The sequence below is a fragment of the Trichomycterus rosablanca genome, chromosome 9, assembly GCF_030014385.1.
Source record: "Trichomycterus rosablanca isolate fTriRos1 chromosome 9, fTriRos1.hap1, whole genome shotgun sequence".
Taxonomy (NCBI): Eukaryota; Metazoa; Chordata; class Actinopteri; order Siluriformes; family Trichomycteridae; genus Trichomycterus; species Trichomycterus rosablanca.
The window spans coordinates 37,926,699-37,949,318 of NC_085996.1; the positions used below are offsets into that span (position 1 = coordinate 37,926,699).

Consider the following 22,620-nt stretch of genomic DNA (forward strand, 5'->3'; position numbering starts at 1 on the left):
ATAGATAAATGGACAGACAGACAGATAGATAAAACAGACAGATAGATGGATATTTTAAATAGATAGATAAGACAGAAAGATAGATATTATAGATAGATAGACAGACAGACAGACAGATAGATAGATATATAGATAGATAAATAGACAAATAGACAGATATATATACAGATAGATAGATAGATATTTAGATAGACAAACAGACAGATAGACAGCTATATATATATATATATATATAGATAGATAGATAGATATACAAATAGACAGATAGATATACAGATAGATAGATAGACAGACAGACAGACATATAGATATTATAGATAGACAGACAGACAGACAGATATACAGATAGACAGACAGACATACAGATAGACAGATAGACAGACAAACAGACACTTTATTCAACAAAGAATAAACATACAGTTTTACAGTCTGTATCACCAGATTACATCTAAGTGTAATATTATCTGTTCCATGTGCACAATCAGTCAGGTCTGAGCTGGATTTATTACCTGTTCTGTAGGTACTTTATATTTCTAAATCTCGATTTTGATTGGTTTTGACAGCTAGTGGAAGCCCCGCCCAGGTTATGAATGCCGGCCTCTGATTGGCTGTTCCTTCAGTACCCTCATGTAGGTTTCTTTTTGTTCCTAAATCTTCCTAAAGAAGTGTGAGTGAGTCTGGATTTAATGTTACAGCCTGGCGACATGGCGACTGTCATTCACAACCCACTGAAAGCGTAAGTTATTAAATCTATATGCGGAGATGAAGTTGTGCTTTTTTATGTTTGAAATGCATGAGTGAGAGATCGTGAATCATGTGCAGGAGCAGCAGTGAACACAGAGCTGCAGCTTCTCATTCTACAGCTGAATGTAAGCAGAGTAATTCACTGCTGTTTGCACTTTAGGGGTTTATTGTGGTGCATGACTGGATGGATCATGTAGTTTATGGATCAGTGCTGTTTTGGAGAACAATGATATGCAGGATTTTATTTTTAAGAGTTTAAGATTTTTTACTTTTACTATCTTTTTCTTTACTGCTGCTCTTACCTCTATTGGAGAGATGCCATACAAAATATCATTGTACCTGTATATAGTGACTATTCTATTCTATTCTTTTCTATTCTATTCTATTCTATCTAGTTTATATGCACATGAATAACCTGGGTGTGTTAATGAACCTGATCGTCACCTATCATATTACGTAGTTTGGAAAATAATCAAATGTCTTGTGTTTGTTTACTTACGTATTTTAGTCATTTTGGTGTTATGCAAGTTGTGCAAATGTTTCAAACATATTTCAGCTTGCATTAGGCAGTTCCACACTTGCAGTTTTGCTGAATGTTCAGATTTTAATAAACCCAACAACAGCAAATTATTAGGAGCTGGTTACAGGTGAAGTATTACAGTAGAGATGCTCTTAATGCCAATAAAACTATAAGAAACACAAAATAGATTCGATATACTTTTTGTATCTAAAGCTTTAAGTATTGCATACAGTTTATTTGCACCTAAATCTGCAAATGAATGTCAGAAATGTAAAGTGTCTGACTAATAAATCATTTATTTATTGCATCTATAACCTCTTCACTAAGTGAACAAAATACTGAATGCAGATAAAAGGATCTTGACTTTAAAGTGACTAATTTTCAGACTTAAACTATTATTTGTAATTGGCTTCATGGGTCAAAAATAAATACAGTATAAATGTATCATGTGTGTACACATATTTTATATGTATTATAATCCAACAAAAGCAAATTATTAGGAACTGGTTACAAAAACAGTCCAATGTATAAGTTACCATAATTATCTTATATTTCAATTATTTACTAAAAGATTTGCCAGTTATTTATCATTATGGTTCCACAGATGTTCAAGCTTCAAACTAAGTTAATATTACAGTTGTACGTGAAAATCTGGTCACCACTGGCCTAATGAAAAAAAACATCTTCTGTATCCAACTGCTGTAATAAATGACAAATTTTGGACACTCTCAGTTAAAAATAACTGAATTTATTTTGGGGGCACCTGGGTTGTACAGCAGTAAATTACACTAGCTCACTACTGCTGGGATCCAGGAGTCAAATCCGATGGTGGCTCTGTCTTTGGGGAGAAGGAGCAGAGGGTGACCGTGCCCTGTCCTTCGTCCAATATAACAGTGTTACTGCATTGTGCCGAGCAATTCGGGAGTAATCAGACCCACCACAACCCTGTCAGGGATAGAGCAGTAGTAACACATAAGAATGAATGAATAAATAAAATGAATGAATGAATGTTAGGTCCTAATTTACTCAGCATTTACATTGACATTTTTGGCATTTAGCAGCATTTTTATCCAAAGCGACTTACAATTATGACTGAACACAATTTTGAGCAGTTGAGGGTTAAGGGCCTTGCTCAGGGGCCCAACAGTGGCAACTTGGCAGTGGTGGAGCTTGAACCTGCAACCTTCTGATTACTAGTCCAGTACCTTAACCACTGAGCTACCACTGCTACCACTTTTACCACTGCTACCACTTTTACCACTGCTACCACTTGTCAATCAATATGATTACATTCAACAACCATGGGCTCCTCTAAGCATCTGACTAGGCTATTTCATTCCTACAAAGCAGTGAAATTCTATATAAAGATGTCTAAGCACTTCTGGATCTTAATTTACACTGTTTAAAATGTGCAAAGAAAAAATGACAGTCTGCGTCAGTATGTAACACAGTCCCATTTATATAACGCCTTGTACATACACAAAGACGCTTTATATTAAGAGGCATTAAGGACAAAAAGTAATGCAAATAAAGCTTTTGGATTGGCCTGCACTATCCTCTGATGTAAACATAATAGAAAAAAGATATTGGAAGATCTTAAACATGCAGAACATGCAAGAGAGAGTCAGCTGAGTCCAGAATGTGATTTGATGTGATCAGAGTGCTTAAACTTCTTTCTCAGATCATCTTTCTTTCTCTAAATTAGTTGAATGACAAGTTTAATTCACGAGTGTTGACTCAACAAATTGAGTGAGTTGACAAGCTAATATGTCAACAATCAAATATTGACACCAAGTAAATATTGAATATCAAAGGTAATCTTGAGATTACAAAGCTTATGAACATTTATTTTCTAAACCTCACTGTTCGTTTAGTAAACTGTTAAAAGGCGTTTGATAGATCAGCTGGAAAAATTCATTCATAATACACAATCTAAGACTGTAGGATATGAAACTAGTTCATCTCATCTATCTCATCTGTGCGGTATGAGATAATATGAGGTGCGTCACATACTTTTGGGAGGTTGTTACTTTCACTTTGCTTGCAACATGAATGAGGATAGACAGACATACAGACAGAGAGACAGACAGAAGAATCTAAAGTTAATAGTTTAATGTCAGCACTTGAAAGTCAGTAAAGCAGGGGGGCATGTATTACAGCATTCTCCCTACCTGCAATGCCATTGGTGGCCAGCAGGGGAGAAGCAGATGGCTCATTGTGCCAGTTCGTTGAACTAGCAGTCTCTGCACCTCATTAAACGTTAATTTGCTGTAGGTAGAGGTTGGTATATATGATCATGATTCCCTCCCCACAGTAGTGCTGGCTTCTTTGTTGGTGACCGGCTTTTTCTTGATGTTGGGCCGATGATTACATTGGCATGCTTTATCTTTTGTCAGTAAATTCACCCAGTATAGGGACAACTTTTTGGCCATCATTCGGCCCTCTTATGAACAAGTCCCACACATGGATTTACGCTAGATGTAGGTAGGCTGCATCAATTGGTGGAGTGGCTGCCTCACTCTTTATATAGCCGCTTCTGGTCTGTACTGAGAACTTGGTTGTCGCACACTGGTGGACTGACTCGCTGGCCTAGTTGTGAATGTTTTTGGGTATTTCTAATTTTTTCTATTATTTTTTACTTTAAACAGTATTGTTCTCCCTTGGTTAAGCATCCAGCATAGTGGGTTCATGCAATAGGACTACAAAACATTACGGAGGACAATAAAGATGATACAGTACATTCCATTTCTGATCCAGAAGGAATCAGACAGCATAGCATCTCTGTTATTTCATTTTCATCAACTGCTTTATCCTTATCAGGGTTCGCTGGGTTTAGTTCCACCTGGAATCACTGGGCGCAAGGCAGGAACACACTCAGCAGAGCCGCCAACCAATCACAGAGCTTTGGCTAGATACAGTAGCCAATCGTATCTGTGTAGAGACCCCGCCAGTAAATAGCACCGCTGAGATTTGAACCTGAGTGCCTGTCCAGCAATATTAAATACAGTCAGTACCAGACGCACACTCACATGCTCTTAAAAGCCAAATGTATCCACATGCTATTTCCATTCCGTTTCTCAAATCTCTAATGCACTGAAAAGAAAAAAAAAAGAGCAAGCCAGAAGTAACGCATTAGATATTTCATATGTGGATTTGTCCTTGTCAGCATAATGAGGTATTGTGGGGGTGGTACAGTCTGCAGGAACCGAGTTTAGTGCAGATTAGTGGCGTCCCAGGATCCTTCTGGGCCCATCTGTTGTGAGGAGCCTCCAAGAGGTGTCACACCGCAAGTGAGAGCGCCCCATCTGCTCTGAGACCTGGGACACAGCACACACACACACACACACACACACACACACACACACATTTTGGGGTAATTTTTGGAGGATCTAGAGGTGGATGGTGAGCGCTACACACGTCACGTGGTACTAATCACGTAGTATACTCGTACCGAGACGCTGCGCAGGTTATTGTATTATGGGGGCAAATGTAAATAGGAGGCATATAAAATCTGATTGTCTTAAGAGTGATGTGGATGAATTACAGATTTACATTTGTTTTTAATAAACATAATAATGATCAGGACCCCCACAGAGCAGGTATTATTTAGGTGGTGGATCATTCTCAGCACTGCAGTGACACTGACATGGTGGTGGTGTGTTAGTGTGTGTTGTACTGGTACGAGTGGATCAGACACAGCAGCGCTGATGGAGTTTTTAAACACCTCACTGTCACTGCTGGACTGAGAATAGTCCACCAACCAAAAACATCCAACCAACAGCATCCCGTGGGCAGCATCCTGTGATCTCTGATGAAGGTCTACAAGATGACCGACTCAAACAGCAGCAATAGATGAGCGCTCGTCTCTGACTTTACATCTACAAGGTGGACTAATTGGGTAGGAGTGTCTAATAGAGTGGACAGTGAGTGGACACGGTATTTAAAAACTCCAGCAGTGGTGCTGTGTCTGATCCACTCATAAACAGCACAACACACACTAACACACCACCACCATGTCAGTGTCACTGCAGTGCTGAGAATGATCCACCACCTAAATAATACCTGCTCTGTGGTGGTCCTGACCATTGAAGAACAGGGTGAAAGGGTGCTAACAAAGCATGCAGAGAAACAGATGGACTACAGTCAGTAATTGTAGAACTACAAAGTGCTTCTATATGGTAAGTGGAGCTGATAAAATGGATTTAAGAATAGAGAGCAGGGGATTTGAGACCACTCCAAATTCTCTTTACAGTGTCTCTCCAGATCAGCAGGGTTTCAGGTCCTCTCTTGTACACTTTACTCTTTAGCTCACCCCACATGTTTTCTATAGGGTTTAGATCAGGGGACTTTTGTCCTCAGTGAACCATTTTTGTGTTGATGTGGACATGTGTTTTGAATCACTGTGCTGCTGGAAGATCCAGATACGACCCGTTTTTGGTTTCTTGTGAGAAGCAGAATGATTTTAATTCAAAATGATTTAATATTTAATGAGTCCATGATGCAGTCCTTGAACATCACAGACCCTTTATACTTAACCATGTGCATTATGTTCTTTTCAGTGTAGTCAGCCTACTTGTTACACCAAACCAATCTGAATTATCTACTGCCAAGCTCAGTTTTAGTTTAATCTGACAGTAGAACATGGTTCCAGTTTTTGTTAACCGATAACTGACCATCATTATTTAATGGCTTACTGATAACCATTAGGTTTCTAGTGTGCCACTCAGGTGGCGCAGCGGTAAAACACACGCTAGAACACCAGAGCTGTGATCTCGAATACATCGCATCGAGTCTCAGCTCTGCCTGCCGGCTGGGCTGAGCGGCCACATGAACAACGATTGGCCTGTTGTTCATATAAGGGTGTGATATTAAGCCTGATAGGGACTCGCTCATGACTGATGCAACTACGACCTCTGCTGGCTGATTGATGTCGCCTGCACAGGGACAGGGAAGGAGTGCGTTGATCAGGGTGTGTCTCTCCGTACACAGTGCTGATCCGCATATGCACTCGTCAAAGTGCTGGTCGGCATGGTGGCTCGGTGGGTAGCACTGTCGCTTTACAGCAGGTCCTTGGTTTGATTCCCAGGTGTTCTGTGTGAAGTTTGCATGTCTCCCCGTGTCTGTGTGGGTTTCCTCTGGGAGCTCCGGTTTCCTCCCACAGTCCAAAGAGTGCAAGTGAGATGCATTGGAGATACAACACTCTTCAGTAGCATCTCGTTATGCGTGGCACTACACGTTAGCCCGCCTCCACATGAGATCCGGGTTCCGGTTTCAGAGGTGCTGTCTCAGAGGTCAGCTGGGGGGAGGTGGTGGCTGATGCCCTGTGATGGATTGCTGCCCAGTCCAGGTTGTTCTTTTGGGGACAGTGGTAGCCCAGTAGGTAGAGCTTTGGGCTATCAACTGAAAGGTTGAGAGGTTTAATCCCAGCTCTGCCATGCAGCCACTGTTGGGCCCTTGAGCAAGGCTTTTAACCCTGTCTGCTCTAGGGGCGACGTACGATGTCTGACCCTGCACTCTGACCCCAACTTTCAAACAAGCTGAGTTACGCGATGAGAGAATTTCATTGTATTGTACGTCTGTATGTGTATACACTTATCAGCAATAACATTAAAACCACCTCCTTGTTTCTACACTCACTGTCCATTTTATCAGCTCCACTTACCATATAGAAGCACTTTGTAGTTCTACAATTACTGACTGTAGTCCATTTTTTTGCCTGCTGTCACCCTGTTCTTTAATGGTCAGGACCCCCACAGGACCACCACAGAGCAGGTATTATTTAGGTGGTGGATGATTCTCAGCACTGCAGTGTGTTGTGCTGGTATGAGTGGATCAGACACAGCAGTGCTGCTGGAGTTTTTAACTTTGTCCACCTTGTAGTTGTAAAGTCAGAGACGATCGCTCATCTATTGCTGCTGTTTGAGTCGGTCATCTTCTAGACCTTCATCAGTGGTCACATGCTGCTGCCCACGGGGCGCTGTTGGCTGGATGTTTTTGGTTGGTGGACTATTCTCAGTCCAGCAGGGACGGTGAGGTGTTTTAAAACTCCAGCAGCGATGCTGTGTCTGATCCACTCATACCAGTACAACACACACTAACACACCACCACCATGTCAGTGTCACTGCAGTGCTGAGAATGATCCACCACCTAAATAATACCTGCTCTGTGGTGGTCCTGTGGGGGTCCTGACCATTGAAGAACAGCATGAAAGGGGGGTAACAAAGCATGCAGAGAAACAGATGGACTACAGTCAGTAATTGTTAAACTACAAAGTGCTTCTATATGGTAAGTGGAGCTGATAAAATGTACAGTGTGTGTAGAAACAAGGAGGTGGTTTTAATGTTATGGCTGATCGGTGTATATAGTGAAGCTGTTTGATTACATTGTCTGATATCAACATGCTCATAATCGTCATATTTTCTTCTGCATTAGAAATAAAAGCAAACAGAACCTGTAATATTCTACATAGATTTTTGTATTGGGTTAAATAGTAATGTTAGGTTCGTCTTAAAGGGTATTATCGAGGAATGAAGGACAGGTAGTGTACATTTAGTTTTATAAACACAGAAGGGTCTGGGAGAGGCAGACATGTCTGATTTAGGTTCAGACGGGGTATCTGAACGTTTGCAGACGTCCGTTCCCCTCCCCCGTGTTGCGTGTGAGAGGATGATGAGGGAATTGTTTGTCTGGATGAATTTTGTCCTTGCATTGGCAGCGAAAACACAGAGCGGCTTAAAATCTTTGCATGTACATGCAGAAAGAAATAGCTGGGCGCGGTCCCAGTGCGAGACTGCACACTGCTGCATATTATATCGTTTTTTTGCAGCGCATACGCGGTCGACACGTTCATTTTTGTATATGTAAGAAAGACCAGGACTTGCTCAGGCTTCAGGACATGAGCAGATGGTTTTTCTCAGTTTATAGCAGGGTTCCCCTAGCAGGGGTTCATGTTGGCATCAGAGGGGGGTGTATAATACTTTAGAAATGTCTGTGTCAGGCAAAAACAATTATACATTATACAGAAGAATAAAGAAAGTAAGACTTTGTGACCTCATAAATAAAAGATGTGATGATCATTAACAGCATGTAATGGTTTAATCTACATTACAGTTACTCCACCTTAAAATCCTTCAGAATGGATGATAATGATAATGCTGGCGGTACGGTGGCTTGGTGGGTAGCACTGTCACCTCACAGCGAGATGGTCTTGGGTTTGATTCCCAAGTGGAGCAATCTGGGTCCTTTCTGTGTAAAGTTTGCATGTTCTCCCCATGTCTGTGTGGGTTTCCTCCTGGAGCTCCGGTTTCCTCCCACAGTCCAAAGACGTCCAAGTGAGGTGAATCAGAGATATAAAATTGGGAATCATGCGTAACCTGTAACTACCTACCCACCCTACCATAAACGCTGATAGAGTTCAATACCCCAACAAATGATGGGAACAGTGTACCTGTATATACACAAGATGCTGCGTAGGACACACCAAATTGACCCGTACATACCTGCTAAAAGGAGACCGGGCCCCCATTTGCCCCCTCTGTGGATCAAATACTACTATTAAAGACATCCTCTATTCAAGCCAACAAATGAATCAGAATGCATTCAGTATTTTAAAGCTCTTCCTTATAACATTAGTGTAGCAAATGTAACAAATATACAAGTGCAAAGTTTAACATGCATTCAGACTTAAATGCTTCATCGTTTGGGATTTATGTTTAAAATGAAAATGATATTAATTTAAATTAAAAAGAGCTCCTGTTTCCTCTTACTCTGTACAGACTGTAGCTTTGCGCTCAATAGGAACCAAACGTCAGCTGTTGGAAATGAATTTTCTATTTTTCCCACTCCCCCCCCCCACCCCCATTTTAGTCTTGTCCAATTACCCTGAATGCGTCCTCTATACTGATTCGACCATTCACCGCTGACTGAGGACGCCTCTCGACTGACATACGCCCAAGTACAGACTGCATTTTTCACCTGCACGAGTCGAGTTCATACACCGACAGGCACTGTGTACGGAGGGCCACACCCCCATCAGCATTATTCCTCAGCCATGTGCAGGCGCCATCAGTCAGCCAGCAGGAACCACAGTTGCACCAGTTATGAGGACCTATGATCCGACTTTCCTACCCCTAACCCTGAACAACAGCCAATCGTTGTTCATGCTGCCGCCCAGCCCAGTCGGAAAGGCAGAGCTGAGATTCAATATGATGTATTCAAAACCCCAACTCTGGTGCGCTAGATGACATTTTTAATGAATTTATACAACAGCATTAATCGATCAATGACTTCTGGTTAATCACTGGCATTCCTAAATAATAATAATGATAATAATATTAATGTTATAAAGAAAAATTGGTTAAAACAAAAACTACAATTTGTGTTTTAAACAGATATTTTTTTCTTCATGCATTTAAAAATAAACAAAACAAAGAAAATACACCTCAACTGGAAATTCCTAGAAAATTTGGGATGATGCTCTTTTTTTTTTTACTTTGCCCCGTTTGTAATATCTCTGCTTTTTGCACCTGGGGATAGTTACAGACTATTAAGCTCCCCCTCCGACGTGGGCGCAGTTGCCGGCCACTTCTTTTCACCTGCTAGAGGCGGAGGCTTACAGACAGCCGTAACACGTACGGAGAGCCACGCTATGCTGCTTCATGAATTCTTTTGTCCAGGTTGCAGTCGTATAAGGAAACCCCAGTCCACCTCCCTCTCTCAGACACGGGCAATTGTGTCTGTTAGATGCCCATAAATGTATAAATGTATTCAGGAGCTTTTGCTGTTTGCTGGTCCATATTTTCCCACTTTGTAGCTCAAACATGCGAAGATCGGATGATTGAGTACTTCATTTGACCTTCTTAACAGCTCTGAGCATGTTGTATGCAGCATTAAGGTAGATCGTTTAGGTTGAAGGGGTACTGCTAGGGGGAAAAAGTTTTAGAATCCCAGCTTTATAATGTACTGCACTAACCAAGCCCCTACAGAAATGTCTGTCTATATAAAATTGCCATTTTCATTCTGCTCCATGCCTGCAAAAACTACGAGCATTGCAGAGCCTAACCTTCACCCCTCCCTCGTCCTCTCAGCAAAGCATTTCCAAAATCCACCACGCTCTTGCCCCTTGTTGTGGCCCCTTTCCTTATTCGTGGCCTTAATCTGAAATAACTCGTCTGTTTAGACCTGCTGGTGCTGTGTAACGTGGTTGAAATGACACAGTGACACACAGTGCTGGGGTCTGAAGAACCACTTAAGGAATGAGAGCAGAGCTAATCCAGATCTGGTCACAAATAATCAAATAGAATTAAATTGAATTCAGGTTTTCTGTGTATAGCACTGTTAACACTGGTTGTTGATATCAAGGCAGCGCAACACATGGCTTCAGATCTGAATTCATTTATTCATGTAATTAATTGTTTTTATATATAAGAGGCTTTACCCAAGATGCACTAATAAAATGTGCAAGACTTTCTGCATTTCAGACGTTACATCAGAGATCATTGATCATGGTTCCTACATGATTTCTACATATTAATACAATGCAAGTTACCAATACCAGTGGTAATAAAGCACATTAGTCTGTTTCCTTTACATCATAAACCTCACTTTCTTTCACAGAGGCCTCTAAATGTCTGTCAGCATAAAGCTTGCTTGACCATGCACAGTGTGACCTTTATTCCATATACATTACATAATATTGTGGCAACAGTGAGAAGGAAGGAAGCATCTTCACTCTTTTAATAGTAGAAGGCAGCTCTTTATTAGGAATTGCTCTTAAACCAGTTGCAAAAGCCTGAAAAACAGATCAGATCTGACGTAGACAGATCCCTCCCACTATGCTTGAACAATGACCGGATGGTTACTGAATACGACACACTAAACGAAAACGGTAACTTACAAATTTAACGTAAACACGAGCACAATGTATAACTATGTACATGTAAGCAAAACACAATTTTAACCACAAAACCCCACTTTTCAACCCCTTAAAAATGCTTAGGCCGTGGCCGCGTGGCATCATGGGATACTGTGCTCTCACGGCCGATGATGCACTCAGAGGAAACACCAATAGAAACTGCTTTACTATAACGGATAGTTGACCGGTCGCCACAATATATATCGTACAAACGTAAAACGTCGTGTCCAGAAAAGTTGGCACATTTTGTAAAATCAGCTAAATCAAAAACTGTGATTAGTTTATTCTCTCTAATTTGTTATTCTCTTAAATTTTAAAAATGTTAACAATTTAAATTTTTTTTGAATTTGATGCCTGGGACAGGGCAAAATGAGGGTTCATGTTACAGTTTTACATCACACAATGAGCAGGTAAACTGGTACCAGGTGAGGCAATCGTGATCCACCAAAGGCTCAGCAAGCAAAGATGGGATGCATTTCTTAATACAAGAATGCTAGTAATTGCCGCTCAGGTGGCGCAGCGGTAAAGTACGCTAGCTCACCAGAGTTGGGGTTTCGAATACATCGTATCGTATCGAATCTCAGCTCTGCCTTTCCGACTGGGGCTGGGCGGCTGTATGAACAACGATTGGCTGTTGTTCAGGGTTAGCGGGTAAGAAAGTCGGATCATAGGTCCTCATAACTGGTGCGACTGCGGCCCCTGCTGGCTGACTGATGGCGCCTGCACCGGGCTGAGGAACAATGCTGATGGGGGTGTGGCCCTCTGTACACAGTGCCCGTCAAGTGTATGAACTCGACTTGTGCGGGTGAAAAATGCAGTCTGTACTGACTGTATGTGCCGGAGGGGGGCGTATGTCAGTTGAGAGGCGTCCTCAGTCAGCGGTGAAGGGTCGAATCAGTATAGAGGACGCACTCAGGGTAATCGGACACAAGATTAGGGGAGAAAAATTGAATGCTAGTAATTTAGTTCATTTACTATCTACTGTACATAATATTGTGAAAAATTCAGGGAATCCATAGCAATCACAATCCGAGTAGAACAAGGCTGGAAACCACTAGGATCATCAGGTCTGATATCAGGGTGTGTTACGGGGCTGCAGTTGTGCCGATGGCATAGGTAATTGGCATATGTGTGCCCGTTGATGTGGCACGAGATATAGGGAGTATAGAGAGACACATTCTGCCCTGTGTTTCAGGGTATTTCAATTGCTAAAAGTGTTTTTAACGAGAAAACTGTTTCAATTATTCAGTCCTAAAAACTGTAGTGGAAAATCGACTGCCAAAATCCCAAGACTGTCGTTACATGTGTGTCCCTTACAAATGTATGTAAACAAGTGATTTCATCTGTATGCCATGGTGTTAAAGCTTGGGTGAAGCAGTGCAGTCCCAAATCAATGGTAACAGAGTACCGGTATGACCTGTGAGAACCAGTATGAACACTGGTCTTCTGTAATACTTGCTGCAGTCTCCGGTTTCCGCCGATAACGCTGGCATTTCAATTCGGGCGATGCAGTAATGTGCACAGGAAATCTGGACGTGGGGGATGCGGAGAGCCGGGGGAGGTGAAGGAATGAAAGGTTCAGCAGGAACACCTTAATTTATTTCATCTTTATTAACACATTCATTCTAGAAATGTGTTCAGGAAATTCTGACATCATAGTTTTCTTTAAATATGGTTCTCAGAAGTGGATTCCCTGCTTCTTACCTTGCTCAGTGAGTTGTACTGACTCTGTGAACACTGAGGTTCTTTGTATCTCACGGTTGGGTTGCGACATTCCTCACAGATCTGTGTGTCCTTGGGTCCCAGAGGAGAGTCGATCTAATCAACACACAGCGGTGCTGTTAGTTTATAAACAGCGCAGGAGGCCTCCTCTGCTTACTGACATCTGATCTCCTTCTGCCCTCAGATATGAAGAACAGATCCAGTCTGTCCTTGTTTTTACATTTTACTAATTCACATTTTTACCAGTATGCTTGCAGGGGTGGTACAGCAGGTAATTTTGCATCAGTTTTGCTCCACAATTCGGTTGGTGCTCGATTTTTGTGCTCCACAGCGTGTTGCACAGCATCCCAGATCCCAAAAAAGGGACATTGTTATACTGATGACTGAAGGACCAATTTTTTGTCTTTGCCCTTGTGTTTAATCAAATATTTACCTGAGCTAATGGAACAGGTAGCAGAAAGTCAAGTCAAATTTATTTATAATATAATTTATTATAGCACTTTATACAATGGACATCGTCTCAAAGCAACTTTACAGAATCCAGGACCAACAGACCAAAGACCCCTGTTGAGCAAGCCGAGATTGACCGTGACAAGGAAAAACTCCCTTAAAATTACAGGAAGAAACCTTGAGAGGATACTTTAAATAAACAGGATTTAAACAAATCATACATACACAAAATGTAATTAAACTGAAGGTTATAACTAGCAAAAATAAATAAATAATTGGAGTTCTTCATTGTTCAGTCCAATCTGTGATGAAGTCCATTGTAAGGTCTATACATTTTTGGTGCAAACACACCAGGTCCACGTCACATCTAGTAGGAGCAGCATTGTAGGCACTGCAGTCTCGACTTGCAGTCTTTAACCTCGAGATTTTTTTAATTCAGTCATTACTGAAGTAAGATGAACGTAATCCTATCAGATTCTGTACACGGTCTCACCTCCCATTTTTAGCGTTCTTTCCTCAAGAATAAAGATTTGAACGCCTGATAAAACGCAAAATACGGTAAGCAACAGAAACCAACAGAATACCGGAACCTGGGAGAGAGCCGGGGCGCCACGGTGGCTCAGTGGGTAGCACTGTCGCCTCACAGCAAGAAGGTCCTGGGTTCGATCCCCAGATAAGGTGGTCCAGGTCCTTTCTGTGTGGCGTTTGCATGCTCTCCCCGTGTCCGTGTGGGTTTCTTCCGGGTGCTCCGGTTTCCTCCCACAGTACAAAGACGTGCAAGCGAGGTGAATTGGAGATACAAAATTGTCCTTGTGAACTGATGAACCTTGTGTAACCAGTAACTATCGTTCCTGTCATAAATTTGACCAAATGTGTAAAACATGACGTTAAAATTCTAATAAACAAACTGGGAGAGAGCTAAAACTTTCAGGAAAAAGGGCGACGAGGGCAACACACATGCATTAAAGTTCATCCATTAGAGTTCCGAACCTGCAGCCCTTGACACACGAAGGTGCGGCCTGAAGGTTGAAAAGGTTGAGAACCACCACATTAAAGTGGATTTCCTGCTGTTTTGGTTGTATTTGCCTGACACTGTTCTCTCGTTTCTTCCCAGGCTTGGTGATCAGTTTTATAAAGAAGCCATCGAGCAGTGCCGTAGCTACAACGCCCGTCTGTGTGCCGAGCGCAGTGTGCGTATGCCGTTTCTGGATTCTCAGACCGGTGTGGCTCAGAACAACTGTTACATCTGGATGGAGAAGCGCCACAGGGGACAAGGTACACATCCCTGAATTAATGCTGTTTTTAATTTAGGATTAATTTATGTCTCTGTCTTACTAATAATGAATAAACAAGTAGAACTGTCAGATTAGCATCAGTAATAATATACACTGATCAACCACCTTGTTTCTACACTCACTGTGCATTTTATCAGCTCCACTTACCATACAGAAGCACTTTGTAGTTCTACAATGACTGACTGTAGTCCATCTGTTCCTCTACATACTTTTTTAGCCTGTTTTCACCCTGTTCTTTAATGGTCAGGACCCCCACAGAGCAGGTATTATTTAGGTGGTGGATCATTCTCAGCACTGCAGTGACACTGACATGGTGGTGGTGTGTTAGTGTGTGCTGTGCTGGTATGAGTGGATCAGAGGTTTTAAATACCGTGTCCACTCACTGTCCACTCTATTAGACACTACATCTACAAGGTGGGCCAACTAGCTAGGGAAGTCGGAGACGATCGCTCATCTATTGCTGCTGTTTGAGTCGCTCATCTTCTAGACCTTCATCAGTGGTCACAGGACGCTGCCCACGGGGCGCTGTTGGCTGGATATATTTTTGGTTGGTGGACTATTCTCAGTCCAGCTCTATCAGCGCTGCTGTGTCTGATCCACTCATACCAGCACAACACACACTAACACACCACCACCATGTCAGTGTCACTACAGTGCTGAGTATGATCCACCATCTAAATAATACCTGCTCTGTGGGGGTCCTGTGGGGGTCCTGATCATTAAAGAACAGGGTGAAAGGGCTAACAAAGCATGCAGAGAAACAGATGGACTACAGTCAGTAATTGTAGAACTACAAAGTGCTTCTATATGGTAAGTGGAGCTCATAACATGGACAGTGAGTGTAGAAACAAGAATGTGGTTTTAATGTTCTGGCTGATCGGTGTATAAACATGAATAAAGTGATTAATCTGAATGAGAAATGTAATAAAAAACATACAAGCTTAAGGGTTTGAGTCTAAATATTTTTGAACAGTCACCAAAGACGTGAAGATGCAGCAGTACGAGCCAGAGCTAACAACATGCTGCTGAGCGCCGTACACAAATAGAATGAAAATCGTGACTGTTCAAGCTTGCTAAACACACCCTGCAGTTTGTGGTCCACCCAAGTTCATTATATGTATTTATTTTGGTATTTAAGGTTTACCCGTCCTCTACTTCGCTCCCTCCCTCTATCGTTTTTCACTTTGTGTCCCGCTGCCAACATCTGTTTCTGCTATAGCTAACGCACAGTCTGAAACGTGACGAACAACAATCGGTGGCAGATGATTTACTGAGCTGAAATCCCAGCATGGCCCCGATTTACTCAGATCCCAGATAAAGAACAGACGTTTGAGCAGTCAAATACTAAAGCTTCCTTTACATGCAGATACTGAATATAATGCAAACGATTGAGGGTGTGGACCTGGTGGCAGTTTGGTTCTGATCAGTAGTCCTGTGCTTTAACATCTAAATAAGCCTAAATAATAGAAATACATTATATACAGTATCTTGAAGAATGACAATCAATTACATAGATATGCTTCCAACTTTAAGGCAACAGTTTAAACACGACTCTTTCATGTTCACAAAACACAAAACGAGGTCCAGAAAGACACGGTTTGATAAGTTTGATGTGAAAAAACTCCCGTGGCCTGTTCAGAGTCCTGACCTTAACCTCACTGGACACATTTGGGATTCATTGAAATGTAGATAATGATCCAGACCATGTTGCCTTCATCAGTGCCTGAATGGGCACAAATCTACACAGACGTACTTCAGAATATTGTAACAAGAACGCGTCTGGTAAAGCCACAAAGGGGGGGTGGGTGGCCAGGCCCGTGGTTTTGGAATGCAACATCATGGTCGAAGCTTATGGTTAGTTGTCCACGTCCACATGTAAAGAGACTGTCTGATCACATGTCAATGTTAATGATTCCTTAAACAAATTATTAACAACGGTTTACCATGGAAGGAAACACAGATATACAGTGTATCACGAAAGTGAGTACACCCCTCACATTTCTGCAAATATTTCATTATATCTTTTCATGGGACAACACTATAGACATGAAACTTGGATATAACTAAGAGTAGTCAGTGTACAACTTGTATAGCAGTGTAGATTTACTGTCTTCTGAAAATAACTCAACACACAGCCATTAATGTCTAAATAGCTGGCAACATAAGTGAGTACACCCCACAGTGAACATGTCCAAATTGTGCCTAAAGTGTCAATATTTTGTGTGACCACCATTATTATCACTGCCTTAACCCTCCTGGGCATGGAATTCACCAGAGCTGCACAGGTTGCTACTGGAATCCTCTTCCACTCCTCCGTGATGACATCACGGAGCTGGTGGATGTTAGACACCTTAAACTCCTCCACCTTCCACTTGAGGATGCGCCACAGGTGCTCAATTGGGTTTAGTCCATCACCTTTACCTTCAGCTTCCTCAGCAAGGCAGTTGTCATCTTGGAGGTTGTGTTTGGGGTCGTTATCCTGTTGGAAAACTGCCATGAGGCCCAGTTTTCGAAGGGAGGGGATCATGCTCTGTTTCAGAATGTCACAGTACATGTTGGAATTCATGTTTCCCTCAATGAACCGCAGCTCCCCAGTGCCAGCAACACTCATGCAGCCCAAGACCATGATGCTACCACCACCATGCTTGACTGTAGGCAAGATACAGTTGTCTTGGTACTTCTCACCAGGGCGCCGCCACACATGCTGGACACCATCTGAGCCAAACAAGTTTATCTTGGTCTCGTCAGACCACAGGGCATTCCAGTAATCCATGTTCTTGGACTGCTTGTCTTCAGCAAACTGTTTGCTGGCTTTCTTGTGCGTCAGCTTCCTTCTGAAATGACGACCATGCAGACCGAGTTGATGCAGTGTGCGGCGTATGGTCTGAGCACTGACAGGCTGACCTCCCACGTCTTCAACCTCTGCAGCAATGCTGGCAGCACTCATGTGTCTATTTTTTAAAGCCAACCTCTGGATATGACGCCGAACACGTGGACTCAACTTCTTTGGTCGACCCTGGCGAAGCCTGTTCCGAGTGGAACCTGTCCTGGAAAACCACTGTATGACCTTGGCCACCATGCTGTAGCTCAGTTTCAGGGTGTTAGCAATCTTCTTATAGCCCAGGCCATCTTTGTGGAGAGCAACAATTCTATTTCTCACATCCTCAGAGAGTTCTTTGCCATGAGGTGCCATGTTGAATATCCAGTGGCCAGTATGAGAGAATTGTACCCAAAACACCAAATTTAACAGCCCTGCTCCCCATTTACACCTGGGACCTTGACACATGACACCAGGGAGGGACAACGACACATTTGGGCACAATTTGGACATGTTCACTGTGGGGTGTACTCACTTATGTTGCCAGCTATTTAGACATTAATGGCTGTGTGTTGAGTTATTTTCAGAAGACAGTAAATCTACACTGCTATACAAGCTGTACACTGACTACTCTAAGTTATATCCAAGTTTCATGTCTATAGTGTTGTCCCATGAAAAGATATAATGAAATATTTGCAGAAATGTGAGGGGTGTACTCACTTTCGTGATACACTGTATTTCGATATGTAACATTATTTATCTCTATTCATCTAAATCTGCTTCAATATTTGAGAGTCAGAGTTATCACATCTCTGATATTTTTGTAAATATCTTTCTTGACAGTTTTGTATGAATGAGCAAGTTTGTTGCATTTTGATCAAATTCACACCATTTTTTAGAAAGTCATTAACAGTCACATCTTCAAATCATGCCCCGTTTGTACTCATCACTTCCTTTGCAACATGTTCCTTTGCAACAAATCATGAACTCGGTCCCATGTTTGTACGAATGATCAGTTATGTACGATTTAATAAAAGCTGTGATGTACATGGAAGTTTTTGTGACACGTACTGAAGTGTCTCTCCACGTTCCTCCCAATCATTGTGAAAATATTACGTTTTCTTTTCTTGTATGTTTTTCATCATAGCTGCGCATGCGTAGCTCGCTTGTCTCTGCGTTATGCTCACGATATAAAACTCCGCACCCAGACAACATCAGAGCTCATATAAACATACATTCTTCTTTTTACATTTTTATTTTCAGTATTGTCATTTTCAAATCTACATCAATGCAAGTCTTGTTATTGATTCAAAAAGAACAGCATCACAAATACAATTTTTAGACGGAGCTCTGTAGTCACTAGTGTTTTTTTTAGAACATGCCCTGCGGGCGACTCACGTGGTTCCTGCGGGCGACCAGGTGCCCGCGGGCGACGGGTTGGTGACCCCTGATTTAGACCTTGTCAGGCAGTTATTTCAGACAGTTGTATCCCAAACTGCTCACTAGCAAACTGAAAAATATTTCCAATTAGTGGACGATGTGCTCACGTGTTGGAGGGGCATGTGCTAGTGGGTGGCATGCAAATCAGCTGGGGGCATCAGATGATGGGACGTTGCTACAAGTGGGAAAGATTAGTAGGTTGTGACCCCTCTCTTTCCTATGGCTAAACTCTCTCAAGCATTAACCACGCTACAGAATAGAAAGCTAAAGAAGCTAAAATGCAATAACTGAAAGGCTTTATTTTTAACAAGAAGAAGTGCAGTGCAAAAAATAAGATAAAATAAATGCATCAGAGCAGCCGATCTGTGTAGGGATTGAAGTGGAAACGGAAGGAAGGGAAAAAATGTTTGCCAACACCTTTTTGCATCTTTCATGCAAGAACTGAACTGTACAGGTTTATGAACTTGACCCCTCCGACACATGGGCAGCATGCTGTGTGCATCTTATCACCGAGTTACTAGGTGCTGTTGGCTGGATATGTTTTTGGTTGGTGGACTAGCATTGACAGTGAGGTGTTTAAAAACTCCAGCAGCGCTGCTGTGTCTGATCCACTCATACCAGCACAGCACACACTAACACACCACCACCATGTCAGTGTCACTGCAGTGCTGAGAATGATCCACCACCTAAATAATACCTGCTCTGTGGTGGTCCTGTGGGGGTCCCGACCATTGAAGAACAGCATGAAAGGGGGGTAACAAAGCATGCAGAGAAACAGTCAGTAATTGTAGAACTACAATGTGCTTCTATATGATAAGTGGAGCTGAGTGTAGAAACAAGGAGGTGGTTTTAATGTTATGGCTGATCGGTGTATATTCAGTATGTTTGGTATTTGTGTCCCGGTGCTTTATTTATTCCCGTGTTGTTATTGCAGGATCGGCGTCGGGTCAGATGTACACGTACCCCGCTCGCTGCTGGAGGAAGAAGAGGCGACTGCATCCACCCATCGACCCACAGCTCAGACTTTGTGAACTCCGGCTCGGTAAGTTCACAACAGAAGCTTCACACAACGTCATACACCTTTAAATCTCTCTCAGGTTTTTTCCTCCATGGACGTTTTAAGACTGTATCCGTGGCCACATCTGGCTCTCATTACACTCTCTATGTCTCTATTCTGTCTCTCTCTTGGTCTATGCCCTGTTCGGGCCCCTTCAAATGGCAAACATGATATTAAACTAGCAAACTGGTGAAAAAATGTCATGATGGAAGCGTAGGTCGAACTACCAGGGAACTACACTTCCCACAATTCACTGCACTAATTAGTGCAATTTGTTGCCGTTGAGCTCAGTGCTTTACTAGCGTGCTGGGATTTCAGCTCCGGTAAACATTATTCAAAATGAAAATCAAAAGAACATTTAAACCTGTCAAACTATGGTAAACTGTATGGTAAACTGAGTAACTGGCACACACATTTTCAGATGTTGTTTTGCTTATTTGCATTTGCATTATTTGCATTTGCAGCATTTAGCAGACACTTTTATCCAAAGCGACTCATGCCTAGTTCACACTACACGATTTCTGCCCTGATTTTCGCTCGCCGGCCGGTCGGGACTGGATTTGCCGGCTCAGGAGCAACTCTGCGTTAGCTCATCGATCGAAACTCGGCTCTCAATCGCTATGTGTGAACTACTCAACATCTCGATTCGGCGACTGGAGAAATATATCTAGCGTGTCAAATATCTGGATATGAGTCGCCCAGCTGGCAATGAGTGCTATGTCGAACAGCCAATGAGAACGCAAGATACGGGGTGAGGGGAAACGCAGGGGAGACAGGGGCGTAATATAGTTTATATCAGAATACATCATATTTTATGCTGCACATCAGCACACAAACTTTGATCGCTTGCTACTTGTTGACGTGCATTTTTGGACGTGGCATCATTAAACCCCTCGTCACGTCTTGCGTTTGTTTTCGTGACAAAACGTAGTTTGGGAGACCAGAGAAGCTCGTCTGCAATTCCAGTTGGTGGTAGATGGTGTAGTGTGTGACCCCCTATCACCGATCAGTCGTGTAGACTTAAAAGACTCCCGATTACAAGAGATCCAGTCGTGTAGTGTGAACTGTACAGCGACCCGACGACTTGGAAAGTCATGTAGTGTGAACTTGGCATTACACTTGGTTTGAAACTCGGCATTGCCACCGGTCGGCTGGGCGCCATCTTGCGGGCATAACTGGCAGTGCCTGCAGCAGACACGTTTCTGCTAGGGCGGGATGACCGGACTATGTGGGTGGGGTCTTCAAACGCTGTTTAAGGACCCTGATTAGCAGATAGAGGCGCCTGTGCAGAATGCATGGGTGAAATAAGGTCCCGCTTAGGGCTGCGCGTGGGTCGGAGGAGGCGTGAGCAGCAATATACCCACCTCGACCGGTATATTGAAGAAGACAAACTGACTATGCAGAATTGGGGAGAAAATGGAAGAATGCATAAATAAAATAGAAAAAAGCTGTTTCTACCAATTTTTGTCAGTATTTGAAGTCTTTTAGCTAATAAAATCAGTCATAGGGCTGTGGTAAAAGGATGTAACTCGGGAGTTAAGGATGTAAAATGATTCTTTTTGAGTTCAGACCTACATGAAACATTGAACTATGCAGTGTTTATAGTTTGTCGTGGCGGAGGTGGTTGTTCGAGTGTTTCTTGTGCGAGGGGTGTTGATTGAGGTTAGATTGAAAGCCTAAGGAACTCAATAAAGAGAAGATAAAGAGAAGTCTACATTGTTTCTCGGCGCTCATCAGCAATCTAATACTGCGGAGGAGAAGAAGGCGGCTTTTCGACCCGAGGAACGAGACGATGCAGCCCGAGAGTCCTGGGCAGAACCGGAGTTGTCGACAGGCTTATATAAGAGCTAGCAGAATACAGAATTTGGATGTGTAAACAAAGCCGCCCTGTGGAATAGTGTGTGCAGTCTGGGACTGGACACTGAGCTGAAACCTGGCTTTCATTTCCACAAAGCAACACACACATTCTACATAGCTGACGTTGTAGAGAAAGAGGTTTTCCACTTAAAATACCAAGCCTATCATGCTAAGTGTGAAATGTTTTGAGGAATTAGAGCCTAGTAAAATTTGAGATATAGACCATATATGGCCAAAAGTATGCAGACACTTGAACATAAGCTTTTTAGACAGCCCATTTCATACCTATGGGTATGAAAATAGGTCAGGAATTTGTGACCAGGGCTAGAAAATTCTCAGCGGATCTTCTCAGCCTGCTGCTACCGTGACCCTGTCCAGAAGAAGTGAATTGTGATGAGATAAGATTCTATTTATGAAGAACGAGTCTTCAATTCTGTGCCTGAACTGAATTGGTGAATCTAAAACAAAGCTGACCATGACAGGACGACCACATGACACTACATCAGAGATGGACTCGAGTTCGAGTCGCACTTAAGTCACACACAGCGACTTCAGATTCGACTCGGACTCGTTTCAAATGACTCAGACTCGACTCATGACTCGCAAAAAAATGACTCGTACACACAAGAGTCCCTAGCGTCAGCGTGTGTTAACATTAGTTACGTGTGACAATTATATTATATATCTAATTATTATTATTATAAATATTCTGCTCTCTAATAACGCTTCGGCCGTCTTAACCCGCAACACACACAATGGGCAAATGTTCCAGCCAGCTTCCGGTGTAGTGATGAAGCGTCGCT

General features: G+C 42.5%; 1 protein-coding gene across 2 annotated transcripts in view; it reads left to right on the plus strand.

Annotated features, from left to right (window-relative positions):
* Positions 1 to 655: 655 nt before the first annotated feature.
* dpf3 (double PHD fingers 3) overlaps positions 656 to 22,620 on the plus strand; it is a 34,994-nt gene continuing 13,029 nt past the window's right edge. For both annotated transcript variants that reach the window (XM_063002376.1, XM_063002377.1), the window contains exons 1-3: positions 656 to 736; positions 14,465 to 14,625; positions 19,838 to 19,945. In XM_063002376.1, the coding sequence (XP_062858446.1) occupies positions 687 to 736; positions 14,465 to 14,625; positions 19,838 to 19,945 (319 nt within the window). In that variant the 5' untranslated portion in view covers positions 656 to 686. The remainder of the gene's footprint in view (positions 737 to 14,464; positions 14,626 to 19,837; positions 19,946 to 22,620) is intronic.